The following is a 24,384-nucleotide window of genomic DNA, read 5'->3' as shown; positions in this document are numbered from 1 at the left end:
TCTATACTCCTCACAAAAAAGTAAGTCTCATATATCTTTATCAATCTCGATTGTGATTTTTTGCCAACATGTAACTGAAAGGTGAATGTTTAAAGACCTGATAACATTGATAACATCACCCGAACACAAAGACCCTCAGTACCAACAAGCAAAATGTGTGCCAAGATCATTGTGTGCTCAACATTTCACACATGCGGCCTGATCGGTTGAAACCTACCTGTAATCATTCCTCTGGTGAGTGAGTTTAGTTTTACGTCGCACCCAGCAGTCTTCCAGTTATATGGTGGCGCCCCGTATATAATCGAGTGTGGACCTGACGGTCCAGTGATCAACAGCATGAGCATCGAACTGTGCAACTAGGAACCAATGACGTGTCAACTAAGTCAGCAAGCCTGACCACCCGATTCCCTTAGTCGCCACTAACGGCAAGCAGAGTCGGCTTTTATGGCAAGCATGGGTTGCTGAGGGCTTATTCTACCCCGGGACCTTCACGGGTCTTATTACTCTGGTGCAACAAGCGGGTCCACAATAAATTTTTATGCATGCTATGCCCGTCAGTGGATGAGATGCCCGAGGAAGAGTTGTTAATGATGTTGTTTATCACACATATGGCCTGCAAGGTCATCTGATCTTAATCCGACTGAATATGCTTGAGACGTTACTGGAAGCCGTTGTGCTGTCTCCATGTTCACCCTCAGACTATGGACGACATTGAGCAGGTGTTACTGAGAGAATGGCAGAACATTCCAAAACAGCAACGTTACAAGTCTCATTTGGTCAAAGCAAAGATTCGTAAAAGCTGTTCAACAACGACAATACGTGTTACTGAACACTTTACTGTCAAAAAATGAAAGAAATTTTATACTAAAATTTTGCTCCATCTACACATTTGGCACGACTGTTTCATTTGTAAAGTCTTTTGATGATTTATATGTCTATTACGGCTCAGTGCCATTTTGTTAATTCATTTTGTTAATTGTGTGTACATATGTTTCACCTGGAAAGACTTCCGCCTGTAACCCCTTGTGTTTTGATAGTAAGGAAAACGTTCTTAGAGTGTCGTTTTTGTAAGTGGGATATGTGTTTCAGTATGTTAAGATAAAATTAAAGAAGCATGTTGAAAACCCATTATTGTCAGATGAGGAATATACATGTATATATGATTTGACTTGAATGAAAATTAAGGGATACGTGCGAAAGTCTTCCCTTTCACCTTTCTGTAGCATTATTTCATGCTTTGCAATTTCAATAAATGAAAATGTACTAAGACTTAAACTTTCTGTTGCTTCACTTTTCGTGAGGAGTGTATCTTCTGCAAACAAGTGTTAATCCAGAGTGAACTGGACAAATGGGTGCCGATGCGGTCGATGACAGTTACGGACATCAACGTTGCTGACGACATCACCCTCAGCCTCACCCGTACGGAGCTGCCTTCGAAACTGCTCTGGTTCAACGTGGACGGTGTATCCTCCTTTGACCTTTACCCTCGAACCATGCGGTCAAACTGTCCTGCTTCACAGGATGCATGGTGCATGTCTAGGAATATAGAGAACCTAACATACATCCTAGAATGTGTGTGCATTTGTTGAATTTTTTTTTTGAAATGATTATTCAAGGGCCCTTATTGTTTAAGTATGCGCCCAAAGTGGACTGAAAAGTGTCTGAAAATGCAATAATGTCAGCAAACATTTTGGTGTAACCCCCTCTTGCTCCAAATCTATACATAATCTAGGTGGCAAAAGGAAGTATAGTCCAGGTTCATGATCAGTAAATAGACACAGAAAAGGATGATTTGTCCAAGAATAATATAAGATGGACAGTTACTACAGATGACCATTTAGAACCATTTTGAAGCACTCCGTTCAAATGGGAACCCATGACACATCAACGAAGTCAGCGAGCCTGACCACCCTATCCTGTTAGTCTTGACAAGCATAGTTGGCTTTTGTGGCAAACATGGGTTGCTGAAGTCCTATTCTACCCCAGATCTTCATGGGTCAATCGAGTCTGGACCAGACAATCCAGTGAGCAACAGCATCAGCATTATCTATGGCATTAGGATAATATTGCTGAGTAAAGCTTAAAACTTAACTCACTCACTGCTGTTGGAACTAAGCTGACCACACACACCTTCAAGGTGCCTGCTCCAAACATACAACAAATCGTAGTATATTTCAGTGTCACCAGATTATCCCCAGATGTGAACTATATGTATGACACTAAGTATGGTGGTGTCTCACTATTACGATTGGCAAAATCTGGGACAGAACTTTATTTGAAAATTACACAATATATTTCTGCCAATAAATATGCTTCTGGAGGTTTATCTAACAGTATGCTGCTGCAGACAGTTGTCATACTGACAGGTGACCCAAAGACAGCTGTCACACACACTGTTGTCTTAATGACAATTGTCATCATAGATACACATGGTGGTATTAACACACAAACAGTCGTGTGACAATTACCACACAGCTTGTCCGTTAACACAGGCAGCTGTAATACACGTAACTGTACATCCAGCTTTCATACAGACAGTCCTCAAACACACCACTGTTGTCAAACATGCAGTTACCACACATGCACGCACAGATGTCATACATGCAGTTATCACACACATTTTTCAAACATGCAGATATTACACACAGATGTCATACACGCATTTATCACACCTATAGTTGCCATCCATGCAATTATCACACAGCCAGTTGTCTCGCATTCTGTTGTCACACAGGTAGTGACACACAGTGTTCATTCTTAACTTGAAACTAAATGTTAACCAGAACTCAGTCCAAAAAAGAACCCAACAGTAAAGAGAAAAATACAACATGATTTCCTAACTTTTTATTCCCTTCAGAATTACACATTTAGATGGTAGTCATCCAATTCACCACAGTCTGAGTCTCAGCTGAATCTTTTTTAAGTTGTGCCAGATGGCCTGAAACACAAGGAGAATGAACATTACGATCATCAAATATCACCTTTGCTCGGAATTCTATTGCAGCTATCATGCCATGCTAATGGTGAAGTATCATAGCAATACTGCATAGTAATGCAACTGTCATGACGATCCTGATGGTAAAGTGTCACAGCAATACTGCACAGTAATGAAACAGTCATGACAATACTAGTGGTGAAGTGTCACAGTAATCATTCATTTTAATGCAAGTGTCATGACAATCCTAAACCAGTCGCCTGGCAAATACCATGACTATAAAATGTAATGCTTCTGCCATGGAAAGTTTGGCATGTCATTCATTTTAATGCAAGTGTCATGACAATCCTAAACCAGTCGCCTGGCAAATACCATGACTATAAAATGTAATGCTTCTGCCATGGAAAGTTTGGCATGTCATTCATTTTAATGCAAGTGTCATGACAATCCTAAACCAGTCGCCTGGCAAATACCATGACTATAAAATGTAATGCTTCTGCCATGGAAAGTTTGGCATGTCATTCATTTTAATGCAAGTGTCATGACAATCCTAAACCAGTCGCCTGGCAAATACCATGACTATAAAATGTAATGCTTCTGCCATGGAAAGGTTGGATGTTAATCCAAACAGAAAAAGCACAAAAGCCAACAATGATAACTCACTTGGCCCATTCTACATTGAGGATAAGATGATCATAGCCAAATCCAGACACTCCAGCAATGGCACGTGCAGCATCTTCTCGCCGATGAAAATTGATGAAGGCAAATCCCTTGAAATACACAAGTTGAAATGAATTACAACATTGGAACCAAAAGTTCATTTATGATCAACAAGCAGTCTGTCCTTCAAGGAACTTTTCCTTCAGTTGCAAACATTTGCTGCATTGCAGTCACAACAAAGCAACAGAACTCTGTCATACCATTTCTAGCAGTCTGAAGAAAAGTAAATGTTAAATTGCAAAGAGTAAGTGAGCAAGCGAGTGGAGTGGGGAAGGTGAGGAAGCACCTGATGGGAACACCAGAAATCCACCAGTGTGAAAATTGAAAGCACAGTTTCACAACAGTTATTGAGGATAAGCAATGTACCCATGGCATGAAACAGCCTGATCAACACTGACTTGGCTGGGATTAACATGGGGTTGATTTTACCTCCAATGATTATGAGATCAATCACTGTCCAGGACTATGTCCCTTGCCCTGGAGGTTCAGTTATGTTATAATTCAAAACTAAGCAGACCATTTAAATACTTACTGATGCTGCTATCAGGGTTACTAAAACAACTCCACATGACAAACAAGAAATGCCAAAATTACCTTAGATTGTCCTGTGTTCTTGTCTTTTGCCAAATAGATCCTTGAAATGGGTCCGAAGGGTCTGAACAGCTCCTGAAGATCCGACTCTCTGGTGTCCTCGGACAAGTTTGTCACACGGATAGTGGCAGCCTCATCTGCAACAGTTCATACTTTAGTGAGTGAGTGAGTTTGGTTTAAAGCCGGATTTAGCACTATTGCAAGAATATCACAGGAGAGGACAACAGAAATCTTCACACATTGTACATACAAGGAGAATCAAACCTGGGTCCCATTTCACAAAGATATCGTAGTGCGACAACTGTCGCAACTCTACACTTGGACCCGTTTCACAAAGCTGCCGTAGTGGTACGACTGTCGTACCTCCTATATTGCACTGAGTTTCACAAAGCTATTGAAGAGCTACAACTGGCGTAACTCCTATTCTGGGGCCTGTTTCACAAAGCTATCGTAGTGATAAGACTGTTGTACCTCATATACTGGACCCGGTTTCACAAAGCTACTGAAGCGCTACGACTGTTGTACCTCCTCTACTGGACCCTGTTCCACAGAGCTATCATAGCACTACGATTGTTGTACCTCCTCTACTGGGCCCCGTTTCACAAAGCTATTGTTGCGTAAGGGCTCCTGAACCTACGATAATGGAACACTGACTTACAACTTAGACAGCGCTACCATCGCTTTGTAAATCAGAGCCCTGGGTCTTTGGTGTTAATCTTGTTATCTTGTTTATTTGAATTTTGAGAGTCCTTATTAGTGGCTATTATTTGACACTACTCAACCACAATGCCAGTATAATGCACCAGCCTGTAGATAATTGACAGTGGAACATTCAAAGACAAGCAATGGCCTTCAGTCAGACATAATGACATGTATAATTCAGATCACCAATTCTAATCCATTACAACACAGGAGGAATCCATGACCCAGTTGTCCCAGAATTTCCATTGGCTCAATAAGACCAGAAATGGTACTGAGGACCTTGGTCTATGATTTTCAAACCTCTCTCAGCACTAGGATAGTCGTAAGTGCCATTCATAAACATTAACTTACGTCTGTCTTACAGTTAAGAGAACTTCGATAATCTAGGCCGTGGTTTGTTCCAACAGACATGTCAGGCCCAAATGATCGTAGGGGTCAATATAAGCACTGTTCACAAGGACCTCTTTGGTCCTGACCATACACTGACCTTTCCTCTGTGTAGACATCGACTCTCCTCTACCCTTGGATGCACCTTCTCTCAGACTCGGGGGAACATATTTCCCTGCAGTCTTGGCAATGGCACTTGGTCCAGCAGCAGCAGCGGTCTGATTAGCTCCAGGAGCTGCATCACCTTGTGGCTTCCCATCCTCAGCCAACTTCTCCTGCAGCGGTGCCAGTGTGTCCTTGTATGGACATCGAGTTGTCCAATGGTCACCTTTACAGATACGACACTGAACAATCTTCTGTGTCTTCAATTTGTTGAGTGGGTCTTCCTCCTCCGGGGCCTGGTTCTGGAGTAACAAAGAGTGAATTGATGGATGGACATGGATGGATGGATGGATGGACATGGATGGATGGATGGATGATGGATGGATGATAGATGGATATGGATGGATGGATGGATGATAGATGGATATGGATGGATGGATGATGGATGGGTGGATGATAGATGGACATGGATGGATGGATGATGGATGGGTATGGATGGGTGGATGATAGATGGACATGGATGGGTGGATGATAGATGGATATGGATGGATGGATGATGGATGGGTATGGATGGGTGGATGATAGATGGACATGGATGGGTGGATGATAGATGGATATGGATGGGTGGATGATAGATGGATATGGATGGGTGGATGATAGATGGATATGGATGGGTGGATGATAGATGGATATGGTTGGATGGATGATGGATGGGTATGGGCGGATGGATATGGATGGATGGATACCCGACCCCCAAATCACTGGTCAACTGACACGTAAGTTTTTGTTCATTTTTCTTGATGGAGAATTGAATCAACATTCTATAATCTTGATTGTTCTTAATCTGTGTTACTGTAGACATGATCTGACTTACATCTTTGTTCTGCACAAATTGCATGACAATCTCTTCAGATATAATGGTGTTGGAAGAGTTGGGACCGGGTGGGTCTCTCTCTGCAGCACCAAACTTCCTCCATGTCTGAAACATGACAATATGTAACAATATTCCTGCATCTTCAGCATGATGCAAGAAGCTTGAACATTCTAGTTCAGTTTTACAATGCTTTTAGCAATATTACAGCAATATTAAGTTGGGAACAACAGTAATGGGCTTCACACAATGTGCCCATGTGGGAATCAAACCCTGGTCCTCTGCGTAACAAATGAATGTTTTAACCGCTTAGCTACCCCTCTGCCTCTCAAACTCTGAACATGGATACCCAACTCAGACTAAGTTTATTGAGTGACCCAATGAAAGTCGGACAGGTTAAGGACAAGCACTATTTTACATCTTCTGTTATGACATGGCAGACACTTTATCCTCAAGGTCACAAAGATCAACACAAAGTTTCAAAACAATAGAAATTCAAATGGCAATGAATGCTGCAACAATGTTTGACCACAACCTCTACAATGACCTCAGCCTTACTGACATGCAAACAACTTTCGGACTAAAAATAAACTTAAATCAGACTTTCAAGAGTAATTAAATTAGGTATAGCGCCTTGAAAGATAGATGAATGACTATGACAAGAAGCCAGGGGCTAGCCCTCTTAAGCACTATACCTTCCTTCGGGCAATAGACTTGGACACTTTCCTTGTCTCAACACTGTAGGTCTTCACCACCTGCAAGAAACTGACAGATGATAATACTCAAGATATGTTATGGACCACCTAATTCTTTCTGGACTTAAAAATCACAGTAATAATGATAAAATGATAAGTCTGTAGTGCTTATAGTATCATACACTAGCATTGTAGCAACGCCAAGAGAGTTTTGTCAGCAGTGACACAAACACTAGTCAGTTTATCAGTGTTAAGACTGACATGTTAGTTTTAAGCTTGAGAAACCAATTTTGTAAAAGGTTCAGTAATTCTACACCTCAAGTTATTTCCAGACTTACGTTTTTGAATGATAAGAATGACTGAAGAGAAGGTGTTAGATGTTTATTAATGCCACACATGCTTTCGAACACAACAAATTTAGATTCTACTTTTGCACTATATAGTTTGAGATGCCGGGATCAAGCCTACCTCTCTGACCAGGTGTAAAAACCTAAGAGTCAGCTTTGTGTGCAGACTCTTTCAGTGCTGTCACATCCCATATTATACAATACACAACCATGCACTCAAAAGAACCCACGAATCCGTTGGTATGTGACCAGATGGTGGCCACATGAATACATACAAACACCTAGTTGCGGGTACAGCAATGAGCAATAACCTTGGATAAAGTACTGTGACTGTGTCCCAGTCCTCACACCTCTGAACTGGGTAAGTCATTAAGATGAGAGAGCCACAATAAACTCAGTGCGCCTAGTGGCATACTCACCAGAGAGTTAAGATTGATAATATGGAGTGACATTGAGATTGACATGCAATGATCGAGGGAAACAAATACCAACGCCTTGAGCATGCACTAGTTGCATGAATACATGCACTATGTAAATATCCAATAGCAGTGTATAAATGATGAACAACAACTGGAAGTGGTCCTAGAATGATGCTTCAGCACATAGCAATTACCATATACATTATATATTTCAAACATGTAGAGACCTGTGAAGGTCTGGGGTAGAATAGGCCTTCAGCAACCCATGATTGCCATAAAAAGCGACTTTGCTTGTCGTAAGAGGCAACTAACGGGATTGGGTGGTCAGGTTCGCTGACTTGGTTGACAAATGTCACTGTTCCCTATTGCGTAGATCAATGATCATGCTGTTGATCACTGGGTTGTCTGGTCCAGACTATTTACAGACCGCTGCCATATAGCTGGAATATTGCTGAGTGCAGCGTAAAACTAAACTCACTCACTCAAACATGTAAACGTTCAATGGACAAATCAAACACTAAAGAGTTCAAATCAAAATGACTAACAACTGCCCTTACCTTAACAAGTTTGCCTTCATCATTGTACTTGTAGTCTGTTATCTTCTTCAGTCCATTCTTCTCATCATAGTCCTCATGTGACGGAGGTAAACCCCCAGCTGTTGCAACAGGGAAGCAGTGAATACTTAGAAGTAATCTTTACTTACATATGGCCCAAATTATGTACAGGTGAGAGTAAGTGTAGTTTATAATAAAAACTTGAATATTTAATAGTATTATACAAAGTACATTGACATTTTACATGATACAATAATTGCAACAGTTGTGTCAGGGATTGAAAAAATAGTGCAGGACAATAAGTTCACAGATAAGGAGCACAACATGATACAGGCTGTTTACTGTGTTTCTATTTGTTATCAAATAGCATCTGAAAGCAACTGAGACCAGGTTATACACACAGTTTTATTACAGACATGAATTCTATTGAATAACAGATAATTTTTCACTCTAACATCAGACAAACATAAGTTAGACATATGCGATAATTGTCACTAGAGATAGTAACTTGATTCAATGTATCAGCATTTAGAACTTATATTGATGCAGACGTACTGGGTTTTCAATCAGATAATAGCAAATTATGTAGTGAACAAGAAATAAATACAATCTGTTTATATCATTTAGATTACCTTCGGAAAAGATAATTCACTTAATAAACTGTTGCCTTTAGGTTCTTATACATGTCATGTTTTCCATCACTGCAGTCAAAGCAATCTCAAAGTCTCACAGGACTCACTGGACGTCTCATGTTTTCAATCCTTTCATTTTCAGTGAAGTTGTAATAGTAGGATATGCACATTGTAGCGAAACACTCGCCCTATACATGAACACAAGACTTAGGACTACAGATTTACGATTTTTATGCATTTGATTATGAGGCAGATATTCCATTAATGATCCCTGAGTTAAAATTAATCTTTTGTTGTTTTCTTACTAATGCTGAAGCATGAAACTTGGAATCGTAGTGCCAGCGGGATTAACCTTGCTGATATTCGGATTGCTTCTCATCATGCTCATGAAGTCTCTCATTATTGCATTATTAACATGTAATGTGGTGCTGTATTCTAAAGGTAAAGGTAATGGTGGATCAAAAACATATGACAATCAGAAATGTAATACAGAAGAATATCTCAATACTGACATCTTTCGTACAATATTGTCAAAGAGTGAGTGAGTGAGTAAGTTTTGTTTTACGCCACACTCAGCAATATTCCAGTCTGGACCAGACAATCCAGTGATCAACAACATGAGTATCGATCTGCACAATTGGGAACCGATGACAATTGTCAACCAAGTCAGCGAGTCTGACCACCCAATCCCATTAGTCGCCTCTTACGACAAGCATAATCGCCTTTCATGGCAAGCATGGGTTGCTGAAAGCCTATTCTACCCCGGGACCTTCACATGTCATATTGCCAAAGAACGGCAAAGACTTGAGCCCAAAGACTGATCTACCATCAACCAAGGTTACTGCCTGCCTATGACGCCTTTCATCATGTATGTATTGACTAGGTATGTAAGGTTTGTCTCCTAATGCATCTTGGGCTAAAAGAAACTCCTGGTCCTAATGGTATTTATGTTACAGTCACATTGTGAAAAATTACTCATTTCTGAAAACGACAATAAGTTTTAGTCATTTTGTGAAATGACTAAGAGGGTCAGCCATTTTGCATCATTTTGTGGAACAACAATCAAAATATCCTAGCATACTGTAAATTCGCGGACATCTATTTTTGCGCACCTCTGACTTTCGGATTTTTGAGGTTGCTGCACATAAAGTCGTGACACAAGATTTCATGTTCGTAAACAAGAAATCATCTACATTTTCCTGCTGTCATGATTCAGAAATAACAAACCTCAAGGGAGTGTTTTTTATTCAAAGCTTTCCAGCAAACATATTTTATGCCTCTGCACTAATGTAAAAACATCACAATGAAAATGAAACCTAAAAAAAGTTTTCATTCATGACAGTACTGATTCCCGGACATCTGCATTGGTAAATGGTAATGTTAAAAGGTCATGGCCCCAAAGGGGATGTTCACTGGGAGAAATAACTGTGGAAGCCTATTTCAGACAAAATCTTTATGACTTCACAACAAATGCTACATGAAAAGTTACTAAGTGAAAGCAATCATAATGTCTTTCTATGATCAAATCAAATAGTTTTAATTTTAATAAATTATGACCATAAGGTTGTATTTATTCAGTAAAAGTCTCTAAAGTGATGGTGAATATTACTTAGATCTTTACTCAAGATAACTGAAACTTCTACTTGTTTAAATGTGTCTTCTTTTATGAAAATAAAAATAGACAAACGTTGACAAATTCTGAACATTTCCTGACTAAGAAAGCTTAACTACAGAAGTGGATCACAATTTCAACATCACGTATTGTCATCAACAGTTAAAAGTATTGTAGCAGCAACTGTTGCTCTTCAGCTAGACTCAGAAGCATTTTACCCATATTCGTCTGGCACTTGCTGAGTGTAGAGTAGCCACATCTCTCAAACCCTGTACACTTATAGATGAACTGATATTTCGTGAAACGACTGAGGCACATTCATTGTTGTCACTCAGATCGACGCGAAATGGCCGACAATCTTATTCATTTAACGAAAGGACTGGAAATTTTTAGTCATTTCACGAAACAACTGATTTCACAATCTGACTTAACATTTATACATGGCCCAAAGAGCCATATGGCATAAGAGAATAGCTTACTATCATCGCCTGCTTCAACCTGCTCAGCCCAGCTGTAAGGTTTGCTGAAAATATGGAAAACACATTAGATACATAATAATTAATCAAAATATATCAACAAAACGTTGCAAATAATTACACAACATACCGATTACGTTTCTGATAACTCACCTATCTTCCAAAGACGGCATGGCGATTTCCGGAAGTCCGCGCAAGAGAGAGTTTACACAAAGCTGTAATTTTGTGATTAAACCGATATTAGATCTATTTAAAAATAAATACTAGCAAGTCCGGAAAGCAGTCTAACTATGAAAAGTTTTATAAATATATTACATTTATGCCTAGAACTCTCGACTTATACAGAACTATACGATTTATGCACATAGCAGTGTCGTCAGTTTCGTTCCGGATGTCTTGTCAGTTTTCGATAAACTAAAATGTCAAAATCTAGATACACAGTCGATAAAGTGTAGGCTCTTAGTATATCAGTTTTTTTTCGGTAGCTTTTGGACTTAATCATCACCCAAACCGCACTTTTATTTTCTGAAAGACCATTTGTTTACACAGGACCAGGAAAATGCAAATCAGAGTTTAGAAGAACTGATTAATTGTGCGTGTTTCAAGCTCCGGTAGTATCACCTAATACCAATGGCGACTTCCATGCAACAATTTACGCTTGAGGATTGTAAAGGTTGAATATTTTGTCATTATTTGTGCATTTTCTGCTTTGTATTTTGCACGTGAGAATGTATATTCCACAGCTTGATCGGTTATGCTGAAATATGGTTTCACTAGTCTTTGAATCGCACGCATGTGAATGTTAACTAGTAACATTTGCTCCATATTCTCATGGTCTATTTGTTGTCAGTCGGAGACGCTATGTTCGATTATGATTGACAATATCTCGAGGAATGTGTTAACGCTTATGTCCAATGTTCCCTTTCCACTGTAGATCAGATTGTATCATTTTACACACATGAAGTGCGACACTGCTTAATCTGTAACAGAAATATATTCCACATTCTCATACCCTCTTCGTGTTCATGATTTGTGATCACCGATGGACGCCTAGATCAAGTACACAAGTATAGTAAGCAGCATGCATAATCACCTGTTCTCTACCAAGTGTCAGTCTGATACTAAGTGATGACTTTCCAAAGATGGGAAGCTCATCCAATTGTTTACTTTAGTAAACATGGTAATGGTTGTCAGGTATTTGTGTCAACTGCAGTGTTTGCAGTTAAAGAAACTACCTGACTCAGAAACAATATTAACAATCATGTTTTCTTGGTTTTTCAAAACGTTTTTTTTTTCATTAATTTGCGAATGTTTGAAATCTGACAAAATTCAGTCTCCGCACTGAGATTAACAAAACCTTTAATGTATTAAATGGTAGATTATGACAAAAGGGAAGACAAGACCTACATTAACAAAATGAAATTTTGTGGCTCCCTCTGTCTACATGAAATCTTGGCTGTATGATCATGTCCTACCCAGTTGTTATCTGCCAGCAAATAAATTTAAGTGTCGTGCAGAAGGAATTGTCTTTAGTAGCTTCTTTTGCAAGTTCTTTTGAAGACAAGAGTTTTTGTGCATGCAAGTTTATGAAAGTGGCAAATCCTGTTTAAGTTTCATGATACAACTATTCACTGCTGCCCCCTACTTTGGGATCTATTTGATAAGAATAATGAAGGTGACAAACAATGTGATGTAGCTTGCTTTGTGGCATATTTTTGATGTATATGTACTAAAAGGTTCAACAATTGAACAAAGCTTTGTTAAATATTTCGGATAAGACATTTGTATTGGAAAGGTTTCTTGGAGGTGATAATTGTTTCGTCATATTTATATCTTATGCAACAATGCTGCATTATTGTGCAGTTATGCTATGAAATACACACTGATCAGGCAATTCAATCCTATAAACATGTTTAAAAGCACCAATTTTCAACAAGTAAACAAAGTATTATGCTTCTGTAAAAAAATGTTAACAATAGTGAATGTATGATCAATGGTAATTTAGTTGGGGTGTTTCTGTGCAAAACATTTCACTGGTGGACATCATCACGTGATGTTGAGATGAAGGTCCACTGAAAGTAGCAGTTTGTTATTTTTGTTTTGTTTCATGTATTTTCTCTCTTCCTTGCAAATGAGTTGTCAAAAGCTTTTGCTTTTCTTTATCCTTAAAATGTTATCAAAATAGAAAAAAACGCTAATATCTACCAACCCCTTTATAACCCTGATTACATCTGAATGTATTCTTGTGGATTTCCACTTTCATTATATCTGTTTTGACAGATCTGTGAAGACATATCCCTGAAACAATGTTGTTTTATAAACAAAACTCAGGGCTCAATTTAAGAGATGTGAACCTACCTGTACAAGGTGCAATCTAAGATAACACCTCTTTGCACCAACAAAGTTCCACTTGCAGGGTAGTGTGTTAATCGTCAGATGTTTCAGTGCACATGAACATATTTCTGTCATGTACTACTCATGAGACCATAGCAACACAGCTACTCAAAGTTTAGGGGAAAAAATGTACTGACATACTTACGCATGTAGTGTTCAGTGATTGGGAAAAGCAGGGGCCATGGACCATTTTGCACATTAGAATGAAGTAAGACCCATTTGAATTTTGAAGTTTGCAATTGATACAAGGGCACTGGCCCATTCTAAATTCAGAACATGGCTAATAGTCCTGAAAATGGCCCATTTTGAAAATACTCCTTCCCAATCCCTGAATGTTAGATTTATAGTTGATGATTTATTTATCAAAAATTGATTTGCACCTGGATCAAGGTTGACTAATAATCTGAAAAGTGTTTCATCTGTATTCTCTTGTATTCAAGAAATGTATTGAAATTTATTTATATTGAATCATATAATCATTAATTTTACTGTGTAACCAAAAGTTTATTTTATCTATATAGATGACCACACCTAGCCTACATGACATTGCGTTCAAATGATGTCGATTGTTAGTCATGTCAGTAACTATTTACTTTGTGAAGACTGCAAAATTTGCATATATGAGGATGCAACTGGTATATTGTTACCAAAAGTATTTACCTGGTGTACAAACCAATATATACATGTCAGGGTCATAGAATATTAACTGTAGTGTTAAAAATAACTGTCTAGCTTCACTAGGTGACATACAGAATGATGCTGTTGTAATCCATTAATGAAATATAAGGATGAAAATGATTTCATTACTTCAGTGCTCACTGGAACCAGTGCTGGTGCTTATTATGCTTATCTCCTTCCTCAATGCAAATGATAGTGGAACACTTGAATTCCTTGTAGTTTCTGTAGAGCGGGTGTAAAAGGTCTCTCACACATGAGTTGCCTCCCTTTTCCTGCTGAACGTCGCCTGACTTGCCATGCTTGTCACTCTCTCTTTCATCGATGGTTTGGCGAACATGGGAGTCCTGCATATGGTTCCATATCCTTTAATACTAGATCTTTTTATTCATTTTATGCTGTGTATGGTCTTTGGCTATAGTTTGCCTAATTCATAAATCAAATTTGGTGAAATTCTTGCATGTTTTATGACATAATGTCATCATAACATTGTTTGTTTATCAGTTATGAGTGGCTGGTCCTCACCTCCAGTGCTCATCATGCATTAATCCATGTTTGTCCAGTCTTCATTAGAGATATTGTATTACAGGTAATTTATCAAATCATTTCTTATTTGTTTTCCATCTATAGACATAACATGGACTGAGTGAGGAGGTCTTCACAAGTCACAGGTGATAAACCAGTTTATATTGCCGATAACTGTGTGTTGTTGCCTACCACTGAAATTCATCTTTCTTGTGAATTGCTGAATATGCTGCAGTCAAATCATGACTTATTAAGTTGAGGAAGAAGTTATTACAATGGTGGCATTTGTACAGATGGAGTAGATGGCATCCATAACCTTTGCAAAGTTGTCTCACTCCAGTAAGACTGTATCAGAGGTTGTTTTATCAAGACTTTGTGCCTCCTGTTGAAGCAGATGTTTATGTTGATCTGCTGATTTGGCTTCCTGAAGTTCCGGTTAACATCAGCATAGCTTCGTTGCAGTTGCAGGAAGTCACAGATGGAGCAATGCATACATCAGGTTTCAGAGTATACATCAGTGTAGCTTCGTCGCAGGCTACAGCACAGATGAAGGCGATGATTGAGTGGTGGTTTGCTGAAGAAAGGGCTGCATATCAGAGCTCTACAGTGACAGACAATGTTTGCGAGCCTGTTCCTCTGAGATCTACATCCTCATCCCATTACATTACAGATAAAGATGATTTGAATGAACATTCATATTCAAGAAGATCCTCCCAATCAAAAGGCTTAGTCATCATGGAGGATGAAGATTCCATGAACATGCCCAATACTCCAACAGTCCACGAAGCTTCATCCACAAACCCTCATTGTTTAAGGACACCAAGTAGTAAGAATCCTCGTCAAGACATAGCCACCTTGCTTCAGAATCCCGCAGCGATCACAGAAAAAGATCAGCAAGGTCTCAAGATAAGGAAAGCATTCACGAAAAGAGGATTCACAAAATGAGGATAAACAAACTGAGGATTCATGAATGGAAGGTACGCGAAAGGACAGTTCATGAAGGGAGGATTTGCGAAGACACGGTTCAACAGACATGGAAACATATGACAGAACTCTTACAGATAAAATATGGTTCAAAAGTCCTATAGCCTGACACTCGGGACAAGTCAGTTTTCATTTTGGGCAATCAAATAAATGTATCTTACTTGTTTGTGGACTACTAATTAATTTATCAACTCGAAATGTAGCAATTTAATTTTGCCATGATAATAGAGTAGGGTTTCTTTCTTGGCTACCTGTCATTTTTTGATAAATAGTCCAGTAAATATTAACATCAAAGACCAGGTTGATATATTCTTTCATAATTACAGCATCATGATTATGTCACAAAAATCAGGGCAAGTGTAAAATTAATCAGGACAAGTTACTTTCTTAAAGTCACTTGCCATGTGTCAACCTTGTACGAATGCAACTACATACAGATCCTCTTCATTAGGCATTGCTCCTTTACAGTTTACAGGAGGTCAAGGGGACAGCCTAAGATCAGTATTATCATAGTTCCTCACTGAGACATTGGACAGGCATTCATTTGATATCTATGTTTCGATTCAGCAAATCAACGTTGTGGCAGAGGTATGAACACTACCGTAAGCTTTTGTGTATTACAGCACAATTTGGTTCTTCAAGAATTTACGGTGCTTTATTGAGACTGGTAATTACAGTCAACCAGTAACAATGTTAAGGAAGGGTGGAAACATCTGTATAAGATGATGACTACATCATCTTCAGTATAGATTGAAAAGTTGAAGAACACAGACAGCCATGGGCACAGTCTTCTTACATCAGAACAAGTGGCGATTTTTTTCACATGCTCCCAGTCAGCCATCTATACACATGTTCACTCAAGTAATTGCGGGACAAGCCGAACGGCAAGGTTACAAACAAGGCTGAATGTTGACAAAGAAATCAATGATGCTCACAACTTACAACTGTAAACAACCCTTCCAACATGGAAAGACTTCATTTACAGTTCAGATAGTGTACAATGTGGTTCAGTTGTCTTGATGGGTCATAAAGGTCTTCTTCTGACAGCAGCTTAAACGTTGTTTATCTGGGGTCTTGCAGCAACAGGTGACAGATGGTTTCTGCCCACGATAACAGGCTCTGGCAAAACACTTGAACAGTGCGGGCTATCCCCAGACAATCTCAACACATACTTTTATGATGGACACACATGTCAAGTGTCTGAGAAGGAACCTATGTGAAAAGGCCGGCTTGTGACACACACCTCTACATAGATGTATCACTACAAGGTTGGGGAGTGCATCTCGACAATCAAGTATCGTCTGGGAAGTGGTTGAGTTAAGAACAACTTAACATCAGTCAGATGGAGATGAAAGCAGTGAACAATGCCTTACAGCACTGGTCGAGCTCACTAATCAACCAAATGTTTAACAGTCCACACAGGCAACTCAACAGTAGCGCTGTACATCAACCAACAAGGATTTACAAGATCACCAAGCCTGCCACAGCTCACACTCCAGTTGTTAGCATTACAGACGAACCATACGTTTGGTTAAGGCATGTGACATCCCGGGAGCCAAGAACGTGCTAGCATATGCTCTATCTTGCCTATTGAAACAGGAATGGATGTTCCACCAAGAGGCATTCGGCTCATCATACAGACAGTACTACTATTGCATGTGCGTCTAAAGATCAAACAGATGCAAGCACTACAACTGATTTTGGTGATGCACAACTGGCCAGTGAGAGTCTGGTTCCCAGATCTCATACAAGAGCTCAGAAGTCCATCCCTGAAACTACCAGAGTGGCTGAACATACAAGTGTATCCACTCACCAAACAAGCAAGTCTGCGAACATCCACCTTCACGTATTGACCATATAAGTGTCTGTTTAAAGCAAGGAGGACACTCTTTTCGAGCTGCAAAAGTAGTAACGCTAGATCTGGGCAGATCAACTTGAAATTTGTACGAAGACAAGTGGCAAAGATTTTAACAGTATGCACGGTAAAAAGGCTTTACAACAGTGAAAGCAACTCATCCTCAAGTTGCAGACTCTTTATGTCACCTCAGACATAAAAGGCAATTGGAAGGTTCGACACTATCTACATATCTGGCAGTGATCAGTACAATCGTCGCAATGAAGATGTACATCAAGCTGACTAAACTGCCAGAACAGTTTGCTCTACTATACTCCTTCCAGCTGGGACAGTGGAAGACCAGCAGGGGAAATTCATAGCTCAAGCATGGGACCCGAACGTAGTCTTACAGCATCTCACCAGTGATCTGTCTACAATCTATTGGAGCAAATTACGTGCGAGCTCCTTACACAGAAAACTCTGTTTCTCCTCGCCCAAGGCATGACAGCTTGAATGTCAGTGATGCATGCAGTGGACAAACTCTATTCAACACGAGAGACTGGTGCTGCAGTACATCTAAAACTTAGGTGATACTTTATTGTAAAGAATCAGTTACTTGATCAGCCAGACATAGTTCCATGTCCCAGTGCTATCTATGATCCTTATCCTTGTGTCCGAAGCAGCGTGATTAAAGCATCCACAAGCCTCCAATCCACATGAAGTCAGAGTACTGGCATCTACACTACTCTGCTCAGATCACAGCTAATGGAGGGCTGCTTTTGGAAGTCAGACACAGTGTTTGCCGATGGCTACCTCAGAGACTTTGCCACTGAAGACGTCTCTGGCATTCACCAGTTTGATCCACTTGCTGTAATAAAACAACTTACAGTTCCACAAAGGGGCTTAGTAGGAATCTCACCCTTTTTATGATGTTGACTTTTTACAACCTACGCTCAGCAGAGTATCTGATTAAGGGTTCATGCATCCACTTGTCCTAAAGAAATTTCATCAGATTAGGTCCACCCGAGTTGACAGATGAAAGTTGGATGAACGGGATTGACATAGTGCCCTTGTACAGTTCCTATGCAGATGCAGGACATATCTAAAGGACAGGTGATGAATCAACAAAATGACCTGTACCACCACTGATTCCATCATATTTTGGAAGCATAATGAGCATGAAACAGGATAGGGTAACATATGTAAGTAAACTGATATCTCTTACTTATCCTGGCTCTGATGTCAAGCCTTCCCAGCCTCCCTGCATCAGACACTTCGGGTTTCCAGCTAACCCAAGTGCAAGGGCTTATTCTGGAGAGTGTGACAAGGGAACTTTTACACCTGCTTTACAGGAACTACAAGGGAGTCAAGTGTTCCACTATCATTTGCATAGAGGAATGAGATAAGCATAATAAGCCTGAGTCTGGATAAGTATAAAATATCAATTTTCCTTTAATAAATTTTTTTTTATTAGCACTGCTTGTCTCGTGGTTAAAGCATTTTCTTACCACGGAAGATCAATGTCCATTTTCGTATATGTACAATGTCTCAAGCCCATTTCTGGTGTCCCCATGGTGATATTGCTGGAGTGTTATCAAAACATACTCCCTTATCTTATTTGAAACCCTGTAATCCTTCATAGGATTTTAGATCGTGCATTGTATTTGGCTTCAAGGACTATTCAAAACCAGCAAAGTTTAGCCTTTGAATGGCATTTAGAAGTGACCATAAAGGAAAGAATTTTATGGATGTCAATTTCTTTATTGTGATAAACGCTGTGTCCATCTGAACAAAAAAGTTGACATCCATAGCTGTTTTGCCAGTTTAGTTTATATGATCAATGATTGGTTATAAAAAGCCTCCAACCCATGTTTGCTGTCTGAAATTTTAGAGGCTATGAAATATAAGAACTGGATCAGGGTGACTATTCTCATTGTACCCATATTATAGGGATGCCTATTACTAGTAGTGTTCAATGACAGAAAATCATCAAAACTCAACTGGAAGAAGGATTAAAAATAATTATTGTTAAAAGCACATTTTTCAGATTAATCAGAATTTTGTTGTTTTAGTATAACACACTTGCATGAAGTAAACTAACCATTAAATTTGATAAACATTCACGAGCAAACCTGCACTAGTCAGCATAAAGACATATCCACTGTATGCATAGTTTCATATTCATTATGGTAAATAATACAGTAAGCTGTCTGTGATTATAATATGAACAGAATAGTTACATTATTAATTGGGAAAAAACAGGTTGCCAACTTCCAACAATGCTTATAGTATTGTGCTTTCTTCATTTTGTTACAATGTTTGCATATTCGTCTTATCAATTTTGCCGCTGAGTCCTGTACCTTCTGAAGTTTGCTCAGACATATTTATCATAGACAGTGTCGTTGTTTCTAGCCTGCCTGAGTGACCTGCTGGAGGCCTTCAAACAACCAGACAATGCAGTACGGCTAGAGGAAGCAAGGGACAATGCAGGCAATGACATGCTGAAGACAATGCAGATGTTCTTCCCTGTGGCCACACAGATTGAGGTTGCTGTGATTGAAAAATATGGCTTCCGTGGAGATGGAGATGGTAGGCAAATAAAATAATGATAAGTTCTTGGTGGGTTCTACTAGGTAACGCTTCCTTGGTATCGGGGCTGAATGTAGAGGGCCAAGATCCCTTATACAGTGCAGAACTCAACTCCACACAGGCCTGCCTGGAGTACATAAAACATCATGGGCATTATTAACTTTTTAATCCAAGCTGCCTGTGAGGTGCTAGATAGTGAAGTCATAGGACCTATCCCACCAGGTACCCATTCACTGCTGCATGAACAGAGGTGATTTCGAGCAAACTCACTTGTTTAAGGTGAGATCACGTGTGTCACAAGTGCTTTGTTGTAGGAGTCAAGCTGCCAGTCACATAAGACAGTCATCAGGAATCACTATTCCTTGATAATTCTCACTTACTGCCAGGTTCTGCTGTAGATTGTGTGACCATTGCTTGCCTTAAAAGGTGACTAAATCATGTAGCCATGTCAGAACAAGGGTACCAGTGGGCTCTCTGTTTGCTGCAAATTTCTAATATGGAGAGGATGTCGAACATACTGAAAATTGTCTTCCCCATTATAACCATCTATTTGCATTATAAATGTGGCTGTTTCCAGGTATTGTGCGTTTCACTCAGGCTGTCAAACACTACGAGCAGCAAGATCCTGAAGTGGCTCAGTTAAACCAGCAACTACGAACCACTCTGATGCCCCCAGTTCAAGCCCCAACCCCAACTCAGACAATGGCTGAGAACGGTGCCAGATAACCCAGCAGTCATATTTAGAGATGTCAACGGCGGACAGCTGTTGGCATGTTGTCTCAGTACTCTCGTACTATCCAATATGCATGCTTTAAGGCAGACCAGGATGTGATAACCTGCATCCTTGTTGTCATGTCCACTATGTTTTTTGGTATATTTTCTCTCTGTAGTGGACTAGGTTCCTAAAGGACAACTGCAACTTGGTCTAGTTTTTCCCCCAGGCATCAACCAATCCACATCACGTTAAATGTGAGTAGCTGACCAGGTCAAATAATGTCCATGCACTATTGGTTCATTGGCCAGGCTTTCAGTGCTGAGGAAGAGTTTGGGTTAAATAGTTTGGTTGATAATGAGGGAAACTGTATTGTTTACTCTCCCCTCTTAGGCTCATCGTTGTTTAAAGGGGTTTCCTGTGGATCCATTACCGATCTGGGGGAAATTCCTGTGGATCCATTACCGATCTGGGGGAAATTCCTGTGGATCCATTACCGATCTGGGGGAAATACTAGACGTACCAGCCTAAGCATTTATTCAACTGTAAAGTTGTTTTCATATCAGTAAACCGATTTTAGTGTGTCTTGGACAAATTTTAATTTGTTCTTTTTAGTGTGCCATTGATTTCTGTTACCATGGTAGCTTTCATGTAACAATGGTTCTAGCTTGAGATGTCTTACCTGGCATCTGTTAAGAGTTTGCTGAACCTGTGGAAATTAAGAGTGAAATGTTTCCATGACATAATTTCACAAGCATCTATAACAGTCTCAGCATACCTGCTTTGTATGTGAATTGTATGAGAGCTTGAAAGGGTAGATAAGGACAGTGAAACACAATGGCGATGTGTTGTGATTATCATGCTTTGATCATCATTGTCATAGAGCTAGACAGTTATTGATGTACTGTAATTAGTAATCATTTATACCTCATCTTATTGTCTGTTTAATGACAAGCTAGACATAAAGTAGACACGCTGTTGATTGGTCTTAGAATGTATTTAGTAAATGCTACCAGAACATGTGCTCTACTGGGAAAACCAGTTCGAATATTCTCCTTCCAGAGTTGAATGTCTAATAGCAGAATGATTGCTATGGTAACTGAATATTCCTATTTCTGGTTGAGTTACCTTGTGCAAAGCAAATCAGGTTTGTATTAAATCTGAAATCGTTCCATGTGTAAGAACTGAAGCTAGATTCTAACTTCACATATGCTGAATGGTTGCTATGGTAACTGAATATTGGAATACTTGGTTGAATGACATTGTGCCAAGCAAATCAATATGGGGTTTGAATTACATCTGAAATAGTATCATGTGCAAGTACTGAAGCTAGAGTTGAATGTCAGTTTGTTGAAAGGTTGCTATGGTAACCGTAATTTTGATCAGTGGTTATAGCTGTGCCCAACAAATGTCATAGGTGCTTGTTTGATGGCTCTGCAGTTCTCATGTATTTTACCAATATTAGCACTATTGGTGCATTTTGTAAACATGTATTGTTTTGTCACTAACATTCAGTGTTTCACATGCATCCATTATTTTCCTGCAAATATTTCCGTCAGTAGGGACTTTTCACTCTTTTGTACTTTTGATAAATTATGGATATGCAAGAAGATTCATTGCTGGATCATTGGATCATGAGCCAGATTATTGGGAGAAGAAGTATGTTCAAATTTTCGTTGTGAAAGGTGTGACATATTTTTCTTATGTGCAAAGTTTGAGACTGTCCTGCTTATGCCAATATTAATATTTTCATTACTAAACACAAGATTTGTTATTTTGAATACATTATGGAGTGAAATGTCACATGATATCTTGAAAGCCTTGTGTGTTTGCAACATTGCGTTACATCTTGAGTATCATCAGCTGTGGTTCACAGATTTTATCACATATCTATCTCGATATCACTATTATTCACTGGATATAAAACATTTTTTTAATTTTCTGGGCTTTTCAGGGGAGAAATTGATATGATTTTATTGAATTTTATTGACTTTTCTAAGATGACACACCTATGAATAACACAGGTGTTTTGAGTGTGTACGATAAGTCATTTGTCACATATTAGGTGGCAGTATTGGAAATGGCATTATGTTAATTTACATAATATATCATTTATGGGACATACTTGTAATTTATTCTTTCTTCAGTTGACTTATCTGTTGTTTTCAGAATCTGACTACATGTATTTACTGCACATTTGTTTCCCAATGGCTTCTGCTGAAGTGGGAGGGTTCATATTACTGTATTCCCTCTAATAAATGTAACAGTATTCATCTTCCTCTTCTTTGTCCCTGGTCTTCTTAAACTTTGATTTTATCTTGACAAGACTAGAATATCCCTGTAGAACATGATTCTAAGAGAACAGTTCATACTAAAGAAGTCTTTCAAAACCATTGATCAGTCACTATGGAAACCATATTGACTTTTCTCAGTGATTACAAGGATACAAACTGGTACATCTGGTAGTTGGCTGTAAATTGGTGGATTGAATGATCAGGGTCAGTGACTTAACTGATGGTCATTGTAACCATCAATGCTGATATTTGCTCATGATATCAGTTGCTGGTTCATCTGGTTCAGGGTTTCTTATTTTTGATAGGCTAAGTCATATATCTAGTATATTGCTGAAGGTAATGTGAACACTGTTACTGATAGGCTAAGTTATTTATCTGAAATATTGCTAAACTCATGTTAAACAGTCAAGCAAAAAAATCGCTTTTTATAAGTAATACTTTAATGTCAACAAGCCTGACTGGATAAAACTCCAAGCCCCAAGGCATGTTGTGATGCCCAGAACGTTAGTGAACGGTCAGTTTCCATGCTTGTATTACTGTGATGGTCAAGTAGGTATCATAAAGCCTTTGTTTATGGTGTGTGAATCCATCCACATCAAATTTAATATACCATGATTTTAACTAAATTGATAGGCATATAGACCCCACTCTGAAAAAGTTCAGACTTTATTCTCAAACATCACCCCACATGGGTACAATATGTGAAGCCCATTTTTTGTGTCACCCCCTGCCTGACATTGGTAAAAGCAGCATAAAACTAAACTCACTCAATCCTAACCCAACATCTAAATGGACATATAAATATACTTACATGTTGACATGTAGACACAATTGTTCAGATAATTTATCTTAGGAAATACTGTGACAACACTGACGGGAGAGTTCAGTTTGCACAGAAATGTACCTCTTCAGAACTTGTCATCTCAGAGCAATGGCAGTTTGTAATTGTATGCAATATAACAATCTATGTGGCTAATATACTGATGGAAGAAAGTAAAGGAACAGCAATTATGGTGGATGTGTACTTATGTGTCCTGTTAGACTAATTTATCAAATATATAAACTGTGAATTCATCACCTTACTGTTTGTTGATGTTGACTGGTGCTTGCATCAGCTTTTTACATGAACACCTGATTGAATTTCCCCCAAGAGAAATGAAATAATATGCCCTCATAACAACCCTTTTTTTGAAATATTGCTAAAAGTGGCTGAAAACCCACTACAGTGCTGAATTTGACCAGCTATTTCACACAAAAATCTAAGGTGAAAGCATATATTTGTTCCAGTATTTCCCTCCATGAGTATATATAGGGCTACCATGTAGCATCTCCAC

General features: G+C 39.0%; 2 protein-coding genes across 2 annotated transcripts; one reads left to right on the top strand and one right to left on the bottom strand.

Annotated features, from left to right (window-relative positions):
• Nucleotides 1-2,829: 2,829 nt before the first annotated feature.
• LOC137273340 (eukaryotic translation initiation factor 3 subunit G-like) lies at nt 2,830-11,459 on the bottom strand. Its single transcript, XM_067805948.1, has 9 exons — nt 11,197-11,459; nt 11,047-11,090; nt 8,327-8,424; nt 7,004-7,063; nt 6,312-6,416; nt 5,436-5,739; nt 4,250-4,383; nt 3,599-3,705; nt 2,830-2,938 (listed from the first exon to the last, which is right to left on the bottom strand). Exons 1-9 carry the CDS (start codon nt 11,214-11,216, stop codon nt 2,920-2,922), a joined length of 891 nt encoding a protein of 296 aa, XP_067662049.1. The 5' UTR covers nt 11,217-11,459; the 3' UTR covers nt 2,830-2,919.
• Nucleotides 11,447-24,206, top strand: LOC137273341 (protein C10-like). The gene is made up of 3 exons (XM_067805949.1): nt 11,447-11,716; nt 19,868-20,044; nt 20,622-24,206. Exons 1-3 carry the CDS (start codon nt 11,674-11,676, stop codon nt 20,768-20,770), a joined length of 369 nt encoding a protein of 122 aa, XP_067662050.1. The 5' UTR covers nt 11,447-11,673; the 3' UTR covers nt 20,771-24,206.
• The last annotated feature ends 178 nt before the right edge of the window (nt 24,207-24,384 follow it).

The sequence above is a fragment of the Haliotis asinina genome, chromosome 2 (assembly GCF_037392515.1).
Source record: "Haliotis asinina isolate JCU_RB_2024 chromosome 2, JCU_Hal_asi_v2, whole genome shotgun sequence".
Lineage (NCBI taxonomy): Eukaryota > Metazoa > Mollusca > Gastropoda > Lepetellida > Haliotidae > Haliotis > Haliotis asinina.
This window is presented reverse-complemented; position numbering and strand designations above follow the sequence as displayed.

What these genes read in the sequence shown, in the direction of transcription:
- LOC137273340 (XM_067805948.1), bottom strand. Translation starts at nt 11,216, where the DNA reads ATGCCGTCTTTGGAAGATAG. An exon ending in ATGCCGTCTTTGGAAGATAG is followed by an intron (nt 11,091 to 11,196) that starts GTGAGTTATCAG and finishes CCATATTTTCAG; the next exon opens with CAAACCTTACAGCTGGGCTG. An exon ending in AGAACACAGGACAATCTAAG is followed by an intron (nt 3,706 to 4,249) that starts GTAATTTTGGCA and finishes GTGTATTTCAAG; the next exon opens with GGATTTGCCTTCATCAATTT.
- LOC137273341 (XM_067805949.1), top strand. Translation starts at nt 11,674, where the DNA reads ATGGCGACTTCCATGCAACAATTTACGCTTGAGGATTGTAAAG. An exon ending in TACGCTTGAGGATTGTAAAG is followed by an intron (nt 11,717 to 19,867) that starts GTTGAATATTTT and finishes CGTTGTTTCTAG; the next exon opens with CCTGCCTGAGTGACCTGCTG. An exon ending in CTTCCGTGGAGATGGAGATG is followed by an intron (nt 20,045 to 20,621) that starts GTAGGCAAATAA and finishes GGCTGTTTCCAG; the next exon opens with GTATTGTGCGTTTCACTCAG.